At 45.4% G+C, this 22,469-nt stretch overlaps 1 protein-coding gene across 2 annotated transcripts in view; it reads right to left on the bottom strand.

Moving 5' to 3' along the window:
• The window catches only part of ADTRP (androgen dependent TFPI regulating protein), a 60,227-nt gene that overhangs the window by 26,402 nt on the left and 11,356 nt on the right, over positions 1 to 22,469 (bottom strand). The window contains exons 2-3 of one of the 2 annotated variants that reach the window (XM_081296403.1): positions 21,604 to 21,738; positions 19,599 to 19,700 (exon numbers count right to left, since the gene is read on the bottom strand). In XM_081296403.1, the coding sequence (XP_081152529.1) occupies positions 19,599 to 19,700; positions 21,604 to 21,738 (237 nt within the window). The remainder of the gene's footprint in view (positions 1 to 19,598; positions 19,701 to 21,603; positions 21,739 to 22,469) is intronic. The other variant, XM_081296404.1, reaches the window with a different exon arrangement.

Here is a 22,469-nt window from a genome sequence, read left to right as displayed (position 1 = left end):
GAAATGGACAAATCTCCTTTTTAAATTTCTTTTTTCTCTTAGAGAAAACAAAGTTTTTCCTGCAGTAAATAGGTCAGAAAGAAATTTATGCCATTGTATTGCTTCTAGGGGACACTGAAGTATAGCGATTTCAACAAAGTCCAGAGTTCTAGATTCCATCAACTAAAAACCACATAATAAAACCCCATCGAGAGAAGGGGACACTGCCGTCAAGGAGATGAGATTTTAAAATAATGTGGCCCTCTTTGATCAGAACAGCAGTCGGACTCCATAAGCAGGATCCTCTCCACCAATATTTGGGTTCCAATGGTTAATTGGACACCAGTGGAGATCTTGTTCTCTGTTGAAAGCCTGGTGTGCAGGTGTGATCCACTGGAGCTGGCAGAGGCCAATGCATGGAGAAATTTTAAGTTTCCTCTGCTCCCTGGCTTCCTGCCTGCTTCTCCTCCCCCACCTTCGGATTGCTCTGCAGTCCCCCTGAAGATGCCACTCCCTCCTTCACCACTGATAAGTCAATTATCTCCCCCACCCCACCCCACCCCACTGTGTGAGGCTCCTTGACCTCCAGCAAGTGTTCTGTGTCTCTGGCCATTTCCTTCATGTCACACCAAGACATCCGCCTGTTAATTACTAAATATCTTCCAAGACAGAAGGAACTCTAGGCCTGGGGCTGTCACCACTTTCTCTCCAGTGCCCAGCACAGAGCTTCACCTACTCGGGCCACTTAAAGAATTAGTGGCATTGATGTGAGAGTCCATGAAACAAAAATGGAGCAGAAGGGAAAGAGGTCCTCTGCATAGCCCCGGAAGCCAACTGGGACCCGGTCCTGTGACAGCGGCAGCCACACGTCAGGTCACATCCAGGATGGCAGGGTCACAGAATCAATCTCCATCCCAGATGGTCATCTTTGCCCTTTCTTGTGGCTAAAGATGAAGCATCTGTCTTACAGGGAGGTTACAGGGAAACTTCTGAGTAACTGTGACTCCTGGGAACCACCAACGGTGCCCCAACCATGACAACTGAACAGTGGACCCCCAAAATGGTGTCACTACAGAGGAGCTGACAGCCCTGAGGGACCTGGGAGGCTATGCAGCCAGCAGAGTGCCCTATGTCCATCTTGGGATTCCCTGGCCTGAAGGCCTCCATTCTGAGGCTGGGCCAGGAGAGACAACTCCCTCCCCACCTCCAGCTTTGGGTACCCTCCCCCTTCATCATGCGATCCTCCTCCACGTGTGCTGGCCTGGCTCCACGCAGAGACTTGATTTAAAGACAGAGACAGAGGGGCAGCTCTGAAGAAAGCTGCTCCAACTTGTAGCGAGGAGACTGTTCTTTTCTCCAAAGAGGAAGTGCAGGGAGCGCCGGGGTTTGCCCTGGCTTTGGTCTTAAGGCACCATCCGTTTCTCTCCAGATATCTCATCCTCATGTCCGTGAAGAGCTCAGATGTGTAGACAGCTGGTTTCCCTGAGAGATGACAGTGACTCAGGATAGCCCGCTCTAAACACAAGCTTGGAGCTCCGGACCAAAGTTTCAAACCCTCCAGGAGAGACTAGTTTCCACAATTTCTCTTTCCTGCTTCCTCTCCCTGGCTGATCTGCAGGCTCTACAGGGGTTCTCCAGCTGCTCTGCAGGAATGGCAGTTGCTGCTGGGCATGGTGGCGCAAGCCCGTAATCCCAGCTGCTCAGGAGGCTGAGACAGGAGGATCACAAGTTCAAAGCCAACCTCAGCAATTTAGGGAGGTGCTAAGCAACTCAGTGAGATCCTGTCATCTCTAAATAAAATACAAAAAAAGCACTGAGTTTAATCCCCAGTATCAAAAGAGAGAGAGAGAGAGAGAGAGAGAGAGGCAATTGCTCACTGGTGGTTATAATCAGCTGATTCAGGGTTACTGTGGTGGGGGGGACACATGCTCTCACTGTGGGGGTCTTGTCAATGGAGCAGGAAATGGCTGGAGTGAGACAAAAGATAAGGGGAACTTTTCCTAGGAAATGCTCTCATTCAATATCCATCAAATATCTCCAAAGAAGGGTTTTGATTCAGTAGTATCACCAGTTGAAAAGCATGTAAAGTATCGTCTTTGTCGTCAAAGAAGTATTAATGAACTGAAACTTAACTTTATGCTGTGTCACTCTAGGACCAGGCTGGTCCTAAACAATTATGTAGTGGAGAATCTGAACAATGTGAGGCAGCAGTAGGAGCAACCAAAGAAAACAAGCCTTTGCTCAACTCCAAGAGCTCCTCCCCTTTCGCAGGGCTCACTGGGTCCAAAAGGTCATTTCTGCAATCCTTTTTATTGGTCTCCTAAAGCCAGGTCTGATCAATCTCATACTGTGTCACCAAGTTGTATTTTGTTATTACAAAATAAACATGGATTTTAGTTAATTACGTATCACAGGGACTTTTTCAATTATGAACACTTTTTCTTCATGAAAATTCTAACCCAAACCAACAACAGTGAAGGGGAAAAAATGAAATAAGGTCTGTGGTTAGGATCTCAAACTAAAGATGTCCAGGAAAGTGGCAGATAAATGAATTTGGCACTCAGAAGAGAAATCTACCTGGAGCCAGGGATTGGGGAGTCAGAGTGTAGATATATCCTCTTTTTTTTGGTGGTGGTGGTGGGGGGGGGTAACTGGATATTGAACCCAGGCACTCTTAGCCACTGAACCACATTACTAGCCTTTTTTATTTTGAGACAGGGTCTCACTAAGTTACTTAGGACCTTGCTAAGTTGCTGAGGCTGGCTGCCTTGAACTTGCAATCCTCTTGCCTCAGCCTCCTGAGTCACTGGAATTACATTCATAGATAGACCATTTCTAAGGGTCAGAAGAGAAGACGACTTGGAGAGAGTGTGAGAATGAGTGGAAGCATAAAGGATCTGGGGGTACACACTGCGGACCGCCAGCACTACGTCAGGGTTTCTGAACATCGGCACCATCGACATTTTAGAACAGATCATTCCCTGTGCTGGAGGGTGGTGCTGTGCATTGTAGGGTATTTAGCAGCATCCTGGGCTTCTACCCACTAGACGCCAGTGGCAACCGTGCCCAACCCTCCCCCCTGGTTGCACCAGTGACGACTGTCTGCAGACATTGGTGAAAGTCTTCTGGAGAACAACACCTATCTTGGTTGGGTGCTCCTGATTTACAGGGCGAGCAAAAGAAGAGCATTTTGTGGAGGAAACTGACCAAAGCAGAGAGAAAGCGCGGAATTAAGAGATGGAAAGAGGTCATTTCAAGGACGATGTGGCCACAAGTGTCCCATGTTATGGTTTGGATATGAGGTGTCCCCCAAAAGCTCACAGGTGAGACAGTGCGAGACAGTTCAGAGGAGAAATGATGGGGTTATGAGAGTCTTAACCCCTATCAGGTGATTTAATCTCCTGATAGGGATTAACCCAGTGGTAACTGCAGTGGTGGGCGTGGACGGGGAGCTGGGAATTGGGGCGTGGCTTGGGGTAGGTATTTGTATCTGGAGGGTGGAGTCTCTGCTTCCTGATCACTAAGGGAGCTGCTTCCCTCTGCCACACTCTCTGGCCTTCTATGGACTAAGACCTCTGGAAGCTGTGAACCCTCAAATAAACCTTTTCTCCTCTACAGATGTGGTTATATCTTTTAGTCACAGCACACACCCAAGTTGAAGACATAAGCAGCACACACACTGGATGAACAACGGACAAGCAAACTGTTGCAAACTCCTTGAATTCCCAAATGGTTTGTCCTTCCTCCCAGGCTGAGTCCTGCATCCCTTGCCCACTCCTCTGGACCTTTGGGGTTCAACCTGCTGTCTGTAGTGTTCTTAGACACAGAGCCTGGAGCAGGACTCTGGGGGACATCTCCAGGGTTGCCACCATTATCTGTTCCACAAATCACAAAGGAGAGCAGAAATCTTAGGTTTGTTCATATAAAATCTGGGAACCCACGTGCAGAACAGATTGGTGCTGCTCAGAACCCTCCACACTCCTGAGAGCGCATGCCTGGAGCATTGACCCAAACCCCCTGTCACCGAGGACTCGGGCACACTTCCTTTTCATGGTCTTCTTAGGAAAAACAAAACGAAATTTCTCCAAAGATGACAAGATTCCTTCTCATCAGAGAATCAAACAAACAACATAATCAAAAACAGAAATGTTGTTTTTTACGAGTTCATGCATAAACTCGTAAACACACACGTCTTTGCTCCTGAGGGGTGGTGTGCCCCGGAGAGCTCTCTGGAATACCCCTCTGAAGTCATCATACAGTTTTGGGTTTCCAAACTCAGAAGACAAAGAAAATGAGCAGGAGGGGGTTTTTATCTTTTGTTTTTGTTTTGTTTGCGTGTGTTTCAGCTTCCAGATCTGAATTTTCACTTGTAAAATCTGTTTCTTAAAAGGGAAACGAAATGCCAAAATCTCCCCTGCTTTTATGAGGCTTGTTTTTCAAAGGTGATCTCAACATAAGAGGGTCCTTGATTGCTATGGAACGATAAAACATTCGGTTCCATGGCTGCCACCAAAGAACCAGCTGTGTCTTTACTTGTGGAGTTTCTTGTTCAAGGCTCCCCAGGGTCACTTTACACACAAGCCGAATGCCCCCATTAGTGGCCACTTTACCCACAGAAGCCCTTGGTTGCTATGTCAAGCATCTCTCCTGGCAATGATGGAAGGAGGGAAAGTGACCCCTCGAACACTTTCACAGAGACAAAAAGAAGCTGCTTCTACCTCCCACCATTTCTCCCACCCTTTCTCTTTCATTTGGTCACCTCCACCACCATTTCCTCATCCGTCTTCTTAATATCAGTCTCTGCCACTATTGTTCCCTGATTCAATGGCTTTTTGAGTGGTCCTTGGCTCCAAGGATGCACAGTTACCCAAGTAACACCTGACGGTGGAGATTGTCATCCTGGAAGTATCTGCCAGAGAGAATCCACCTGTGAGCCGCAGCCCACAGCACACCCGATTCCTCCTTCAACGAGATAGATGTGATTGCTACAACTCTGAATTTCCTTAGACATAAATCAGTCACTAACTTACTACACGTCTCAGATATAACTACCCAAAGTCCCATAGATATTTTAAGGCACCAGAAAACTCTATAGAGCTTTCCTCTTTTGTAACTTTTTCTACAGTGCATATCCCAGATTTTCAAAGCATATATGTGTCACCCACAGCTTCTCACACAGGGCTGCTAAGGACTTTCCCTGACCTTCAATGCTCCTATGGTTCAGATTCACTGGGATCTGTCAAGGGCACAGATAAGCTATGAGAATAAGAGAAGTCTTTGCTCATTCTCTTGGATAACCATCTTTGTGAAGCACCTGTAATGTGCAGGTGCTGTGGGTGAAAAGGAGAGCAAATATGGCCTCTGCCCTTGCCATTATCATATGGGTGGGACTAACTATGGCAGATGGTCAAGGAAGGCCATTTGAGAAGGCCATATTTAAGCTGAGTCTTGACAGACAAGAACCATGGAAGAGCAGGTGGGGGGCCTTCCAGGCAAGAAGGACAGCATGTGCAGAGGTTCTGGTGTAGGAAAGAGCTTTGAGGTTTGCAGGAACAGAGGAGAGCCAGGAGCAGCTAGAATTTAGAAGAGAGAACTTCGGCCTGAGTCTGTGGCATTAAACTTGATAAACCAGGTTTATTAGCCCAGTTGGCTGCTGGGAGTTTATGTTTTATTCTCAGTGGAATGGGGCCAGTGACTCCTTATCTACTTTGCTTCTGTATGCAGAAAGTGAAGAATGGAAGCTGAAGCCATCCTGCTTCCAGAGCGGTCTCAAGGTATAGGAACAAGATGGCCTGATCTAATTTGCAGGAATAGAAGGGTTTGGGGTGGGATTCAAGGCACCTCTGTATACAGAGTCTTCTCATCAGGAATTTGGGCAACTGGTGTAGGCTGGGGGACAGAGGACTTGAGAATTAAGTTTAGGTTAAATCTTTCATGGGGAGAATCCCAGTTTAACAACAGAACCCACAATCCAGGATGCTCCTCACAAGAAACCCTGGGTGACTCTGGGTTTTTTTGTGTACACCTTCTTTGCTGATGGTAACGGCCAAGAAGTCAATCAAGTAATCCTAGGGCCACTAACACCCAACCCCAAAACTTTAATAATGCATCAGAATATAGAGAAATACAAATGTATAGCTAATTGTCACAGTACCCAGCAGGAAGGCAGGCCCTTTGATCACCTCCAGCGATAATGTCATAAACAAGAGCTTTTTCTTAATTGCCAGAAGCCCTGAGGGCCTCTCCTCCAGGGGACAGCTTCCAGGATCAGAAAGAACAATCCACCAAATTCATCCACAGTCGCAATCAGAATTACTAAATAACAGCCTGGGAATAAGCCTCAGAGAACCGGGATCCTGTCCCTAAAAACGAGATGAATAATGTGGATTATTCGGTTTCCCTCCTTCCTTTCACTTAATCCCTTTAAAATGAGTATTTTATAAATGTGTATCTCCCCAAATGCATTCTGACCATCCATAAGGCCCTTCCCCAGTCTGACTATGTTACTGGCTGCAATAACTCCTGGGATGCCTCAGCCCCAAGTCCCCCCCCCTCCCAATTTACAATGTTTCCATCTAGTACTTTAATTCATTTTAGTTTTAGTTTGGGGGTTTTAATCACTACAAGTTGGACGAGGGGCTTACCGTCACTTCGAAAATTACATTTCTTCCCAAAGTGGACCTTTAGAAAATTTCCCTAGTGACAGAAATTTATCTTCTATTTTAGAAGATTCTTTCAGGGAGTAACAGATTGACAGTTTGAAGTTTTATTCTCAGCACCTTGAAGCAATTATTCCATCTCCTGGCTTTGTTGCCACTGAGAATTCAACCCTCAATCTGACACTACCGTGGTCTTTAGGTATCATGGGGGATTTGGTCCCAGGATGCCTCCCCTATCAAAATCTACAGATCTTCAGTCCTTTATACAAAACAGCCGTATTTGCATAGAACATATGCACATCATACTCTTGAAGTCATCTCTAGATTACTTATAGCATCTCATGTCCTGTCAATGTTGTGCAAATAGTTGTTCGTAGCTGGGGATGTGGCTCAGTGATAGAGCACTTGCCCAGCATGTGTGAGGCACTGGGTTCAATTTTCAGCACCACATATAAATAAATAAAGGTCCATCAACAATAGGAAACAATGCACAGATCTGTACATTGTTTAGAAAACATTGATAAGGGAAAATGGACAAGTCAGTACAGATGCAAATTTCTTTTTCAAATATTTCTAATCAGCAATTGATTGAATCTGCAGATTCAGAACCTGCAGCCATGAGACTGTGGTTGTTTAGAAAATCTACTCTATGAATCTGACTGCATTTAGGGTCTCCTTTTTGTCTCAGATGTCTACAGTGTCACACGAGTACCTAGATGAGAGTGGTCTTTGTCTTCCCTTAGTTCCGTGGGGACATTTATGTGTGTATATATAAAATCTTGCATGTCTTGACTCTGAGGATCAGTTTTCATAATTTCTGGAAAATCATTAGTGGTTATCTCTTCAAATATTGTCCTTACTTCACTACTTTTGTTATCTCTTCATCTGCTTATTTTGGCTTTTGGGAATTTCCATTATGTTCTTATCTGTAAGCCAAGTACTTAAAAAGATTAAAAAAAAAATAAAAGACAAGCTTTGTTCAATATTTTACTTGTCTTTCTTATAACGAAAGAAGTATTTTTCAGGCCATGACTCCACTATATGGCCAGAAATGGAAGTCACCGAGGACCTCGTATCCTTTGAAAATAGATGACTTCTCCTCCTGCTGTTCAGGATTATGGGCCGGATTCAAAAGGAAGAAAATTTTATGGTCATGCATCAACAGGGGTTCACTCAGAAAAACAGAAGTCCATCCAGCGACTACTAGGAGCAAGGGCTCTGAGGCTTCAGCAGCCATGGGGAAGGGCAGAGAACCTTCTGCTAGAGGAGGTGAATTGTGGGGCTCACCAGGAAGACACTGTGCACGAATGTCAAATTCTCCATGAACAGCCACCATTGATCTCAGCTGTTTGGGGTGTGAGGCGTATGATTCCTGGGTCTTTGTCTGGATTCCCTACTATGCTCCTGTCTGCTTTCTCCTGCCACTCGAGAGTAATGGCCTCTCCTTCCCTTTCACACCTCACGAGTGTGGGTGACTCTTGCCCAGAACCCTAGCAGAGAATGGAGAAGAGGCGATGGCACCTCCAAGAGGACCACAATTTGGAATGAGTCAACATGTATCACTGACAGCACTGTCTGTTGCACATGGAGTGTTTTACTTGCTCCTGATAATGGCACAGAAGTGCATGGACAATAAACATGCTTTCTCTGTTCTAACAAATCCAAAACCCAGAGAGGTTCACTAACTTTTCCAAAATCAGACCGCAAGACAATGGCACAAATGGGATCAGGAATCAAGGTTTTCTGGAACTACGGTCCATTCTTTTCAAGAAATCAAAGATGAACCTGTAGAAATATCCGAAATCAATTATTTTTGTAACTTAGACATAGAGCTTAGAAAATTTATCTCCACTCCCCCCCCCCCATCTCAGTTTTAGGCATGCAGCTCTAACATTTATCCCTTTCAACCTTTTAGCCCAAGTAGGCGTTTAACATGTGTGTGGATGTCCATGAATAAAGAATTTGATCCATCAAAATGCTCCATTTCCTAATGGCCTGTAGCGGGAGATGATGTGATTATCTGCACCAGATTCTAAAAGTCACCTTGTCAAAGCAACAATAATAACAAAAAAGTCACTAAAACTGATTATGATTCCCACTGGACACACAACTCCACATTCCAGTTGCCACATATCATTCGCAAATATTTCTTAAGCACCATTTTTTTTTTGCCAGGCTTACAGTTTCTGTGATCGCAATGATATTTTATTGCTACCGACTCTGACATTAGGTTAGTGAAGTATTATTTTAAAATATGTCAGTGAGAGTACGCATATTAATTAAAATGTTCCCATATATAAGCCTTAAACTAGACTCCCTGTGCCAATTGGAGACAAAAGACCTTTATTAAATACTAGTTGATAGGTTAAGTATTTTAATGTCTCTGCCAATCATTCCTACAAAAGAGTATTCATCGTTGAGTCTGAAATGGGTGAAAAAGGAAATATCGTCTTCTGATCATCTGCTAGAGTCACAGGTCCAAAGATGACAGCAAAAGCAGCATTTGCCAACATAGGCCACACCCTGGTCTCCCTGGTAGCCCTGGATGGGTTTTCATTCTGTTTTAATACCATCATAAATAGCTGATTCTTGGAGTGGACAGAGAGAATGTTTCCCAACAGACCTGGAGGTGCTCTCTAATGGCATCTGGGCACCTGGAGTTGTCAGCCACTGGTAAGGGACCACAAGTTTACACCCAGTACTCGATGTAGAATCACCAGGCTGGAGGAACAGACTCCCAAACTTGAGCAGAGTTTGACTCATGCAGACTCTGGCGATACGCCTGTCTGTCACATGGCTTGGCGTGTCTGGGCCGCCTAGACCACGAGGCTTTCTTGTCCCCACATGCTCATTTTTTTTTTAAGTTTTTCTCACATAAAATCTTTGAGGACACAAATGAATCTAGCACATACATGGAGACGGTAGAAAGGAAATAAATCTAGGTGCCTTAGCTTGCTTTCTGTTGTTAGGACAGAACACCACAGACCCAGTGAATTATAAAGAGCAAAAACTTATTTCTTACAGTTCTGGGGACTGGAAAGTCTAAAGTTGGAATCTCATGATTCTTGTTATATCATCCCATGGCAGAAGGCAGAAGGGCATAGGGAAGAGGAACATGCTCAAGGAGAGCTGGATTCATCATTTATCAGGAAACCCCCTTCCACAGTCCACTTAATTAAACTTTCTTTAAATTCAGTTAATCCATTCATGAGGGTGGAGGCTTCTTGACTCAATTGCCTCTTTAAGATCCCACCTGCCAACACTATGGGTGTTGGAATGGTTGCCAACAGGTGAACTTTCGGGAACACCCTCAAGCCACAGCACTGGGGTAAGTGAGGCTGGTAATAGGTTAAAGGAGTTGGTGAGAGTCCAGAAGAAGGAGATGGAAAACCAAGCACCTGATATGGAAATGGATCAGCTCACAGATGGGGAAGGTGATTGAAGGGATGAGCTGAAAATTTGGATACTTAAGACACAAAGTCTCTGAGAGCTAAGAACCGTGTGACGGACGTGTCACAGGTAGGCAAGTGTTAATTATAAGCTCAAGCAGACTTGGGGACAATGTCCTGCAGAATGACTCTAGTGACTTGGTAATCCAGGGTCCTAGAGGTGGGAAGGAGATAGAGCTGTTGGACAGACTCAAATTCCCAAGGCACGGGTGGCCACGAGATAGGCAGGGGAGAGAGGTGGCCAGGGAAGAGAGGTGCGGGGACCGCCGAGCGCCTGACAGCAGCTCCCTGTTGAAGACCAGGACAGCATCCCACAGCTGTCAGAGCCTCTGCCTGTGGGCTTATTAAGCAATTAGAAGTGCGGTTCTGTGCAGTGGCTAGCTCATCAGCGGGGAGGTTGGGTGTCCACTCGAATCTGGCAGAGCAGCCTCCCCCACCCACTCACCAATCTGCTCTCGGGTATTTTCACTCCTGTCTTGAGATTAGGGGACGTTGGCTCTTTCGTACCTACTTAGAGTTTTATTTTTGTGGCTTGGTATTTCAGAGAGGCTTAGAATCTTCTGTTATGAGTTTCTTCCTTTTGGTTATTCTCCAACATAAAGCCATTCTTCCCCTTGGGGTGTGGCGCATGTTACCATGGAAGTGGGGACCCTCGAGCCAACCCGCAAGGGCACCAAGGGATGTTGGTGACTGGAATTCCTGAGAACTTCTCCAAGGACATTCATGCTTTTCTGATCACCTACGAAAACCTTTGACCTTGATGTTGAAATTGAGATGCACTGTTCACGGGTGCTCTTCTGTGGATTGGTGTTCACTGCAGACGGGAATTTCAAAAGCAGACTACCCTTTAACACCTACTGGAAATTCTCTGATTGAGATTTATAAACAAAACAAAACAAAACAATGAAGAAACATACTCCTGTCCTCCTAGTTTGGGCCCCGAGGAGATGAAGAAAGCAGACATCAATCGGGCTGCTGGGTGGATTCTAGTTGTGCAAAACCCAACGTGGACTGGGGATCTTTCTTGTGTTCACCTTCAGTTTTCCGGAGGGGACGATGGCCTCATTGTTGTTAATGAGGTCACTCTGCCTCCTAATCCTAGGTTAGCATCTGATCTTCTCTTTTACCCCCTGCATTCCCACACGGTGCCCCTTCTGTGCCTAATATTGTGAGGTTTTCTTGGACACTGGTTGTTGGATTGATCTGGTGGTTGTGGAAGTTCAGTGCCACTCTGACATAGGGATCTGCATGGGTAGCTCCGTAAATGGCTCAGCCTCCAGGTTCTCTCCACAGTCTCTTCCGAAATTTCAATACCTACAGGAGACATCAGGGTGGAGTGCAGGACAGCTGCGGATGGGTTTTGATTGGGTTTGTGAAAAGTAACATTTGGTAAAAATCCATCCGTGCCTTAGTCTGCTCTGTGAGGCTCCCCAGGTCTTGATGCAAAGCCTTCAATCTCTTCCAATCACCATTCTCTGCTCACGCTCAGGCCAGCATTCTCTCAGACAATATGGAGAAGGGGCAATTCTGCTCCCCTGGCAGGTAGCAAGATGGTGTGCTTCATGCCAAGTGACATGGGCAGAGGGAGGTGTATCATTCACTTTGAGGTGCCATGGAGTCTTTTGTCGATCCCTTTGAAAGAATAACACTTACCCAGCAATTCTCCTTGAGGGAATAAGGCCAGAGAGGAGAAACAGAAGGAAAGGGGGAGAGTAGAAGCTTCCAGAAAAACCTAAGTTAGGAGGTGATGTTATCAATGCTTGGGAATGTGCTCTCACCTTGATCAATATCCTACTTGTCAATACCCTTCAAGATTCTGAGCTCCCTTTCCTACTATTAAGATTTTCATCTGCGTCATATAACCACCATCAAGTGCTTTACCTTCTCTTGATGGGTTCTGGGTAACTTCTTGAAAAGATAGTACTTAAAATTCAGGTCCATGTTTATGAGTTTAAGTAACTCGTTGCTACTTCCATACAGCAGCATGGGATCTTCTTATTACACGCAGTGTTTGGACAAGCTTTTCAAAACAGGGGAAATAAAATGTAGGGACCTAGATTTGCATTAGTGCTATTAAGACAGAATAGCTGGCTGAATAAGGGTCCCCAAAGTTATCTATGTCCTAATCCCTGGAACCTGTGAATATATTACCTTCTATGGCAAAGGGACTCTTTTAGATTGGTACAGTTTGCCTATGGTTTGAATCTGTCCCCCAAAGGTATAAGTGTTGGAGGTTTTGACTCCAGTGTGGTAAGGTTGGGAGGACGTGGAGCCTTTAAGGGGTGGAGTCTAGTAGGAGGAGGTCCTTAGGTCCCTGGGGACATGCTCTTGGAAGGGATGAAGGTAGTTCCTTGGAGAGCAGATGACTATAAAAGCCTGAGCTGGCCTCTGAATTGTTCTCTCATTTCCTGTTTGGTGATGTGATTTCTTCCTTCCACCATTTACCAAGGGTCCCTCAACAGAGCTGGTGCATTCCTATTTGGACTTTCAGACTCCCCAAAGTATGAGCTAAATAAACTTCTTTTCTTTATACGAATTTTGCTTCTGGCATTTTGTTATAGTAATGAGAAATGGACTAATACATAGATGTGGTTAAAGGAAGGACCTTGAGATGGAGATATACCCTGAATTTTACGAGTGAGTTTAGTGTAATCAAAAGAGTCCTTTTAAAAGGAGGAAGACAGGTAGGGCGGAGGCAGAGAGAGAAGTGCTTTGAAGACAGAAGTAGAAATAAATGAGTTGGGATGGTGGAAGTAGAGGTTGGAGTGACAGCCTTTGAAGAAAGAGGAAGAGGCCACGACCCAGGGAAGGCAGACAGACAGACAGTAGATGGACAAAGTACAGAAGCAGGCTGTCTTCTGGGGGCTCCCCAAGGAACACAGCTCCGCAGACACCTGGATTTTATCCCATAATATTCAAATTGAAATTCTGACCTCCGAAAGTATGATGTAAGAAATTTCTTTCAGCTGCTAAGTTTGCATTAATTTGTTAAAGCGGCAACGAGAAACCAAGGTTCTGCTGACCCCCAGCAGGGCCTCAGAACTGCTCTCATACAGGTTACCAGTGGGCTCAGAATCACCAAGTCCAACGGAGAGGCCCGACTACGGTACCCCTGCATTGTCATCTGCCTTGACCTCTCACTAGCCTTGGATATAAGTATTTCTTATTTCCAGAAACATCTTGATACTTGACTTCCAGTGACCAAACCGGGCTGGGTTTCCACCGAGCTCATGGGCACTTGGTTCTCAGGTACCTTCCTCTAATCTGTGCCTTCCTCCTCCAACCAGTGAAGACTCGGTTCCTGGGGTATCTCATCTACCCCATCTAGTCCCTATGTGATCTTACTCAACTTTTATATATATCTGTATGATCAAGGCGACCACATTTATGTCACCAGTCCAGAGGTCTCCCTTAACTTTGTGCCACCTAGAACAACGTGTCCAGCTTCCTGTTCCACATCTTGCCTTCACTGTCTAATAAGCATCTCGTGCCCATGTGTCCAAATAGGACAAGGGATTTCCTCATCCATCATCTCCCTGTTTCTTAAGGACTCCAGCCTTTCCTCTCAGCGTCTTTGACCTGCTGCTGCATCTCCCTGGACCCTTCTTCTGCCAGGCCCTTTCCTGGCTGATTCTCCCACTCTATCCACATTTCTGTTAAAGTCTCGGTTCATCACAGAGGCATCCCTTGACCACCTATTATGGGTTGGGGGACATGGGGACCTGGGCCCCTCCCCCTTTCTCTCCCTTGGCTTCCTGGCCACCAGGAGGTGAGCAGCTGTACTCTTCTACCACATGCTCCCTGCCATGAGGCTCTGCCTCACCACAGGTCCGAAAACAAAGGGGTCATGTGGCCATCGACTGGAACCTCTGAAATTGTGAGCTAAAATTAATCTTTCCTCCTTCCAAGTGATTAGCTCAGATATTCTGCCCTACACCCTGTTAAACCCATGCATGTGCATATGTATACACTCATACACACACACATACCACAGGCACACACACATGCACACGTAGACTCACAATCATGCACACATACCAATCTGTCTCTTTACCCTGCTTAGCTTTAGCTTTAGCAATTTTACTCTGTGGCATTGTGCTATTCACTTATGGCTTAATAATTAGGATTATGCATACTGTACAAGGACAGGATTAGGTATATATACAAGGACAGGATTTTTCTGGATGGTGTTGGGTTTTGTTGCATTCTCAGGTCTTAGAAGAGAATCTGGTACATAGGAGGTACTTAATATATGTATATGTTTAGCACTTTCTTATATCCAAGTCAAATGTCTTGCCCATGATTCATTACATAAATTAGCTAGATTTTAGATACATATTGGATTAGGTATTTAATGTCTATATGTTAAATTTCTTAAAAGTAGGAACTATGTCTCATATTTCTCTTATACTCCCCATAGAGACAAGAATAGCACTAAGCACATAATAGTGATTAAAATTTTTTTTTTTTAAATCTTGATTCTGATCATTTGTTTGGAACCCAGTATTGGGAGTCAACTGGGGCCCCCCTTTTCAGATTTATTATGTCAGGCCTTCTTACCTCAAGGCTCAAAAATAGAATTTTGAAGGTCCATGAGCCTCAAATACTATACAAAATCTAATAGGCATTTGTGTTTTTCTTGGGGAAGGGCCCAAGATTCTCAGAGCAGTCTGTTTCCTAAAGGCTGGGAAACACCAAGCTGTCGAGAGATTTCTAGACCATGAGTGTCCTGTGCCCAGAGTGGGGGCTGGGCTGCAGGTGGGGAGTTTCCAGGACTGGGAGGAATTTATCATGCCTGGGGACAAAGGACTGCCATCTGCACTGATGTGGCCATGGAGGATCATCTTCACTCCTCAGGACTCACCGATCCCTACTTAAGAGCTCAACAATTTCACACCAAGCTTATGAATGGAGACAAAAATCTGAGGCTGGGCCTGAGACCTAGGGAGAGACCACATCTTGCCTGTTGTGACTGAAGAAGGAGCTAGAAGGTTTGCAGTTTTCCTCCTTGGCTATTTGGACTCCCAGGATGTTCTGGGAGAGGGCTCTGAGGCCACAGGTTGTCCAGTGGTGCCCCGCATGTAGGTCACTGCCAGGCCAGGACACACCTGGCGGTAACCACAGACCACTGCATGCCCCCACCTGGGCCCAGTGTCTTGCATTAGTGTTATTTATTTCAGTTGAGTATGTAGACTAAACTCCACCAGATTCGAGACCACTAGATGTCAAAACCCTTGTCAAATATCAATGTCACATACATAATGGTGCTTACTAATTATTTTTTTAAGTGAATAAGTGACAACATATTCAGCAGCTCAGTAGCTATAGTGGGTGCTTCCTCCAATTTAAAGAGCCCAGGAAAGGCCTTCCTCTTAACAGCAGCAGATGGTTCTGAAGTTGCCACTTCTATCAATGCAGGTTTTTTGTTTTTTTTTTTTAAGTTCTGAGACTGATGGAAAGCAGAGTCATGGACCCTGGCTGGGGATTACTAAATTTTACTTGATAATCCCTTATGCTCCTGCAGTCCCTGGTAGTCTATAAAGAGCTTAGGCGCATGTTCTCGGGAACCATGTGCTGTTTTCTAATGTAGCAGGGACCTGGTCTCTCTCACTCCTCCTTGGGGCAACCTGGACAATTTAGGTTGATTTCTAGAGAAATAAGTTCCCCAGCTTCCCTCCCATTGGGTTCTGGAGGGAAGCAGTCAGTTACCAAGACTTCTGCTCCTGCTCTTTAAATGGGTCTGCTCTGGTTCTATCTTTAGCAAGCATTTAGATAAGACCTGAAGAGTTCATGTTTTCCTGGCAAAACCTGGAGGAATACTTTGTTGTTCTTTCCCATAAAAAAAATGAAGACTGGAGGACCGCTTAGCAATAAAACAGTCAGGTTGATCTACTTAGACTACGGCAGCCAGGCCCAAAGGGGAGCTCTTCTTAGCACAGCAGCAGCCTGTCCGTCCCACCAATGTTACTATTTGGGCTGCAGGTGAAGCCATGGCGGGAAAATGTCCAGTGGAGGTGACTGTCATCTGAGGAGATTCCCAGGGCAATGATGAGCTCCTGAGGAATTAGAAGGGTTGGGCTGGGAGGATTCCAAAGGCTTGATGAGTCAGGAAGCTTCTGGAACCACCCTGGGGCCAAAGGGCACAGAGGTATTTCTGCCTCTTAATGGCTACTACTCATAAAACCTGGGCCAGCATCACAAATGGTATCAGGGAAAAGATTCCAGAGGTAAAGATAGAATAGCAAAATAGGATCACTGCAAAATGAGAGGACCTTTCAGGACAGCCTGATGCTGGTGACGTGAGGCATTAATTCTTACACCGTGAAGAGGAAGAGGGAGTAGTGCAGTACAGGGATTGATTCCCAGATGGGAGCCCACCCCCAAAAAGAAGCCACTAGTATCAGCTGTCCATCCAGACCACCTGGCATCACTCTGGCACCCACAGGGGCAATTCTCCAGCATCATATCTACTCCTGGGGGTTGTCACGAAAGGACACTAGTAAAATAAGGGAGGTATTAATACACTGGTCCAGTGTTAGTCAGCTTTCATTACTATAACAAATACCTAAGATGATCAACTTATAAAGAAAAAGGTTGCTTTTTTGTTGTTTTTTTTTTGTTGTTGTTGTTTTTTTTTTAATATGTCCAGTCCATGATCAATGGGCCCCATTGCTTTTGGGCGTGTGATGAGGTAGGAATCATGGCAGGGAGAGTGTGGAGGAGCCAAACCTCTCACTTTGAGGCTGGGAAGTGAAAAAAGAGGAAGAGAAAGGGGGCAGGGGCTCCACTCTCCCTTCTAAAGACCACAGTGACCTAGAGACCTTTCACGAGGCCCACCACCTCCCAACAGCACCTCCCTGGAGACGGTGTCTTTTACCACATGGGCCTTCAGGGGGGATTCCAGACCTGAACCCTGCCACCAAGAATAGCCACTGCAATGGAAGTCTGGAGTTTAAGAGGTTGCCCAGGAGAGTTTAATAGCAAGGGAGGAGAATGCTCAGGGGGAGGGACCGTCTGGGACGGAGGGATCAGATGCAGCCATGAGGACACCGGATTTGGAGCATCTACACCAAGGCAAGCAGGAAGTTTGGGGATGACTGCATCAGGGACCCCCCACATCAGTCTTGCTGACACTGATGCTTTTCTTAGAGATGGATCTGCTGGGATTTCCCCAATTAACTTGAGAGAAACAGACGCGTATCTGCCTCTGACCCAAGGCAGGCTGACTCCTCCTCTTCTCTCCTGGTCATCCCTGTCCCACCTCCTGGGACTCTTGCCCCTCCTAAGGGATGTGAGTGACTCGGCTGACCAAAGAGCAAGGGGCAGGGTCCCCAACCCCACCCCAGGTTGTAAAGGCACCGAACACTGAAACATCTCCATTGTACAGTATCCGCCGCCTTCCTCATTAATCAGCTCATGGATGTACTACATTATCCGGCTCTCTGCTTCCAAAATGATCAACAACCCATATGGCTGTTTATTTAGCAAGGTCACAAATATTGGGCATCACCAACATCACTATCTGGAAGAAAGCCAGTCATGCATCCTGGTAGAAAATGGAGCTCCCAATAGGGAAGGAGCTTGCCATCAGTGTAAGAAAGCGACTGGGTGAGCTCACACCACATGACGCCGCCGAGTGTGATATATGGGTTTGGCCCTACATAGAAGGCACACTCAAGATTCTGCCTCTTTATTATTTTTACAACTTCCAGCTCAGCCAATTGTTTCAAATCACTTTGCTTTCTCAGTTTTTGCTTAGAAGTATACAGATGGGGATCCTGGACTTTTTTTTTAAGTGAAAAATTCTCACTTTGCTGTTATTAATTAACCAAACAATTGGCATCCTTTGGGTTGCCTGGTAAATTGGGAAACTGGATCAAAACCACAAAGTGTGGACTTACCTTTAACCAGAGGCCACACAGAGTCAATCTGTCCTCAGATAACAATCCTAGATGTACGGTGGATGAGAGCTTGATGACCCTAGGCAGGTCACTTGCCCTCTCTTAAGCTATTTTTTTTTCATTTATAAAAATCAAGATTTTGCTAGTTATCAAAAGAAGGTTGTATGAATTAAATGAGCTCACAGATGAAGAACTTGCTTTGTATAGTGTAATGTGTCATTAACAAAAAAAAAAAAAAGAAAAAGAATGAATGAAAGAACAGGAAGATTCCCCTGATAGGTATCTCAGATTAATACTAATGGAGAATGCAGAAGACAGGAAGGAGAGGTAGGAGGGGATTTCTGAGAGGTAGAGCTTATTTAATACATAGTTTTGGGTCTTGAACTCTAAATTAGATTAGAACCGGTGCATTTTCATCTGTAATAGTTCACAGAGCAAAATATTTGAATTGAAGGTGAGATTTTTTTTTTTCTGGGAGGTGCCCACATGGGCAGCATTGTGAGAGGAGAGCTGCTTTCCAGGTTGGTCATCATGTGAGTTTGAAGACAATGGAAGGCTGAGGGGCAGAAGGAGGTCTGCGTGGACGTGGCCTTGCTATTCTCCTCCCTTGAGATTTCCCTCTGATTTTTATTTGTTTGTTTGTTTGTTTGTTTCTACCAGGGGTTGAACCTGGGGGCTCTTAGTCACTGAGCCACATCCTCAGCCCTTTTGACTTTTCATTTTGAGACAGGGTCTTGCTCAATTGCTTTGGGCCTTGCTCAGTTGCTGAGGCTGGCTTTGAACTTAAGATCCACTGAGATTCTAGGCATGAGCCGCAGTGCCTGGCTTCCTCTGATTTTTAAATGCCATGTGCTTCCCAGACTCTGAAACCTCCTTATCACCTCCTGACGGACATGGAAATACATTTGCAAGTACTGAGAAGATGAATTGGGTTTTCGAACGATGACCTCATGCACTTAGCATCAAAGACTCAGCTCAGTGCCCCAACAGTGACCTGGACAACTCTGTGCCAGGCCTACTTTGGGGGTCACCGTTAGTGGCCTTCAGGCTCCGGTGGCCTGTATATCTCAGGCCATGTTCTGTTCACTATGTAGCTCCTCAAAAACACACAAGGGAAGGAAAAACCAAATAGAAATGTATCCAAAGAAGAATCCATTTGTGATGCAGAGTCTGGAGGGAAGGCAAGCTAGGAGTCGTGTGGCTGAGCTGTGCAGGGTGTCCTGTGGCTACAGTGGGTCGGGGGGGCGGGTTTTGTTTAAAGTTGCTTTATTCCACTCCCAGCCAGGAATTGCATCACGTGATACGGGTGGAAGTTGCTTCTTTTTCAGGACTGAGGCTGAACCAGAAGGTGACCTGCCCTTTGGGTGACATGGCTTTTTGATGACTTCCTAAGTGACATGACAGAGTCTTGTCTGGCCATCTCCTCTGCTCTCAGTAAGCTCTGCAACACCAGGGGCAGGTTTTGTTCATCTCATGACCTCTAGTGACAGGGTAGGGAGGGAGGAGTGATTGGATGTTGGGGGTTGAGAGAAGCTCATAGATAAGCACTTGGGAGTGTTCAGGGCACGGGTCACTGACCTTCCACGGTCACTTGATGTCCCCTCACTCACCATTGCATGATTCATCCATATCGGAAAGATTTCGTCTAGGATCTTGGGGTAAACGAGCTCTCGGTCATAGAGAAAGATAGTCCAGAATACCAAAAATACAAACTGGAAATAAAACAGAAAAAAATATATAGAGATCATTAGGTTTGTTTTTCATCAAAGTTTTCTAAGATAATCAAGGAAACAGCGAAATAAAAATAGATACCAGTCTTAAAGATACCTCCTATATACGTTATAGGAATGTCAAACTAAAGGAAAGAATGCTTATGGTAGAAATGCGATATTTGAGCTCCCCGGGGATGCCTCCATGTGCTGGTTAGTTAGCAACTCAATGATCTGCTATCAAGGCAGGCAGAGAAGACTGGGATAAGCTAGATAACACAGGCTGGGCATGGTGGCACACACAACTTAGTGAGACCCTGACTCAAAATAAAATAGAAAATGGGCTGGGGATGTGGCTCAGAGGATTAGATCCCCAGTACTAAAAATAAAACAAACAAAAAACTAGGTGCATAGACTAGGAGCACTCTAACCAACAACTTCTTTCTCCTCTCAGCTTGCACCTGGAATGGCTCGATGCTTACACACTCTTGCCTACCCCTTAAAACTGACCAACTCTTGGGTAACTCAGAAGCGAGCTTGCTGAGAGTTAGATCTCTTCCTTGCCCTGATCTCCATCTATGGCCTTGTCCAAGCATCTGTCCTCTGTGTTACAAGTCCATGCTGAACTGGGATGGGGGTGGGGCAACTGTTCATCTTCTGATCTTCCCATCTTCTGAAATTGCATAGGCTTAATTTATAAGCCTTAAAAAAAAAAAACAGATTTCACTGATGATTTTTAAAACTTGATCTTTACAAGACTTTACGGGGTGGACATGGGGGTATTCAGCCCAGTGAACCTGGAGTGCTGGTGTTGGCTCTGTCACCTGAGAACTCATTCGTGTTTGCAGAGTTGTGTTTTGCATTTGGTTTTGAAGTCGGGGTGCCACAGGAAGCAGGACAATGGCAGGTGGAGGAAGGTGGTCATTGCTTATCCTAGGCCCCGCTGGCCAGCCAGCAGCTGAATCGGTTTGTTTCATTCTAGCAATGAACAGGAACAAGGCCATAGAAATGTGGATGGCGTCAGTGAACTAGCTTACTGAACCTTTCACATCTGCTTTTTTCCTGATGTCCGTTCATTCAGCAAGAAGAACAAAGCACCTACTATGTGCCCTACACCAGGCTTGTCTTTCTCTTAGATCGTCTTTTCCATGTGCCAACTCTGAAAGTCTCATCTATTTATTTTTAAAATTATTTTAATTAGGTAATTTTTCCACTTGTAGAAGTAACACAGGCTTTTATTGTACCAAGTGAAACAAGTTGTACAACAGGGAAAGCAAGTCACCTTCCTCCCCAGGGCTTTCCAGTCTCATCACCTGGATGGAAATAAAGTTGTCTCAGTGGCACTGTCGATAGGTTAATTCCAAGAACCCCCCCAAGGATACCAAAACCCGTGGATGCTCCATACTCTTATACAAAATGGCACAGTATATGCATATAACCTGCACATATCCTCTGGTGCACTTTTAATCCCTCTTGATTACTTATATCCAATATAATGTAAAGAGTTGTTACAATGTATTGTTTTTAAATTTGCATTTAATTGTGGGTTTTTTTCCCCAAATATTTTTGATCCCATGGTTGGCTAAATTCATGGATTGAAACCCACAGATATGAAGGACCAACTGTATTTTGACTAAGGAAGGTCCTTTGAACTTCCCCATTGGACAGCGATAAGGACCTTGCATTGAGTTTTCACAAAGATAAAAAACTAACGATAAATCTGATCAGTAAAGTGTCTTATTTCCTGATGACCCTGGGCAGTGTGGTACAGCCCTCAGACAGAATGTTTTTGCAAAGGCAGTGGCTGTGGTTTTCCATAATAGGTTCCGGAACAGCCTGGCTGCCCAGAAGAGTCTTGTCCACCTGTACGTGTCTATTCCATGAGATCTTCGTCCTGGTAACTTACTGTGGACACAGGGAAAGCCAACGTGGTGAACAGTAGATCTCTGAAGGCAGTTATGAACCTGATGTTTCTTCTTCCTTTGATTCTTTTTAACACATCATCCAGGCAGGCGACCCCGAAGAAAAAGGCCTGCAAGAACTAAATTCATTACAACAAATGAGGGCATTTCCATTTGCTTTAATTAATACCTTCTTCACGGATGTAAAACTGCATCCCTCTGGGAGCAATGTGGATCTGAGGAGGAGGGGGCTGTTGGGCTGCTTTGGTTAAGAGCCAATTCAAGGGCTGGGCTTCCAGCTCGTTGGACCCTGACCTTGCTCTCTAAAACTGATGGAGGAAATTCATTCACTTAGGGGATGGTGATGGGTACAGTATTTAGTGTAATGGGCTTGAGTTAAAATGGAAACAAAATTAAAAGTCGGCTTAAAAGGAGACACCTTGGCGGTACCAAAGTGGGAAGAGCCAAACAGAGAGAGCAAGGCAGGGCAAAGAGCCAGGTAGGACAGACTGGCCTCAGGTGTCTTCCTGGGAAGAAAAACTAAGAAAAGGGCCTAGGGCTGAAATCTCACTGGGAAAGCCAGGATCAGGATCAAGAGCACCAGGTTGGAGCTCCCCGCTAGCCTGAGGAAGATACCCAAGATGGCGGCTTGCTTAGCTCAGGAAGGAGCTGGTGTGATTCCTTGCTCTGAGACCCTCTGGCCAAGGGAGTGGTTTAAAATCCAAGGAAGCAGCCAGAAATCCCTGGGCCCTGGTGAAGCCCCTGAGGCAAGGCCAAAGAGAAGCAGAGGCCCTCTCAGGGAAGTTCAGGTGGAGTGTCCCTTATCCAAAATGCTTGAGACCAGAAGTATTTCAGATTGGGAATTTTTTTT

The sequence above is a fragment of the Spermophilus citellus genome, assembly GCF_964194105.1.
Source record: "Spermophilus citellus genome assembly, chromosome: 5".
In the NCBI taxonomy this organism is placed as follows: domain Eukaryota; kingdom Metazoa; phylum Chordata; class Mammalia; order Rodentia; family Sciuridae; genus Spermophilus; species Spermophilus citellus.
The sequence above is the reverse complement of the archived record's forward strand: the minus strand, read 5'-3'. Positions and strand labels throughout refer to the sequence as shown.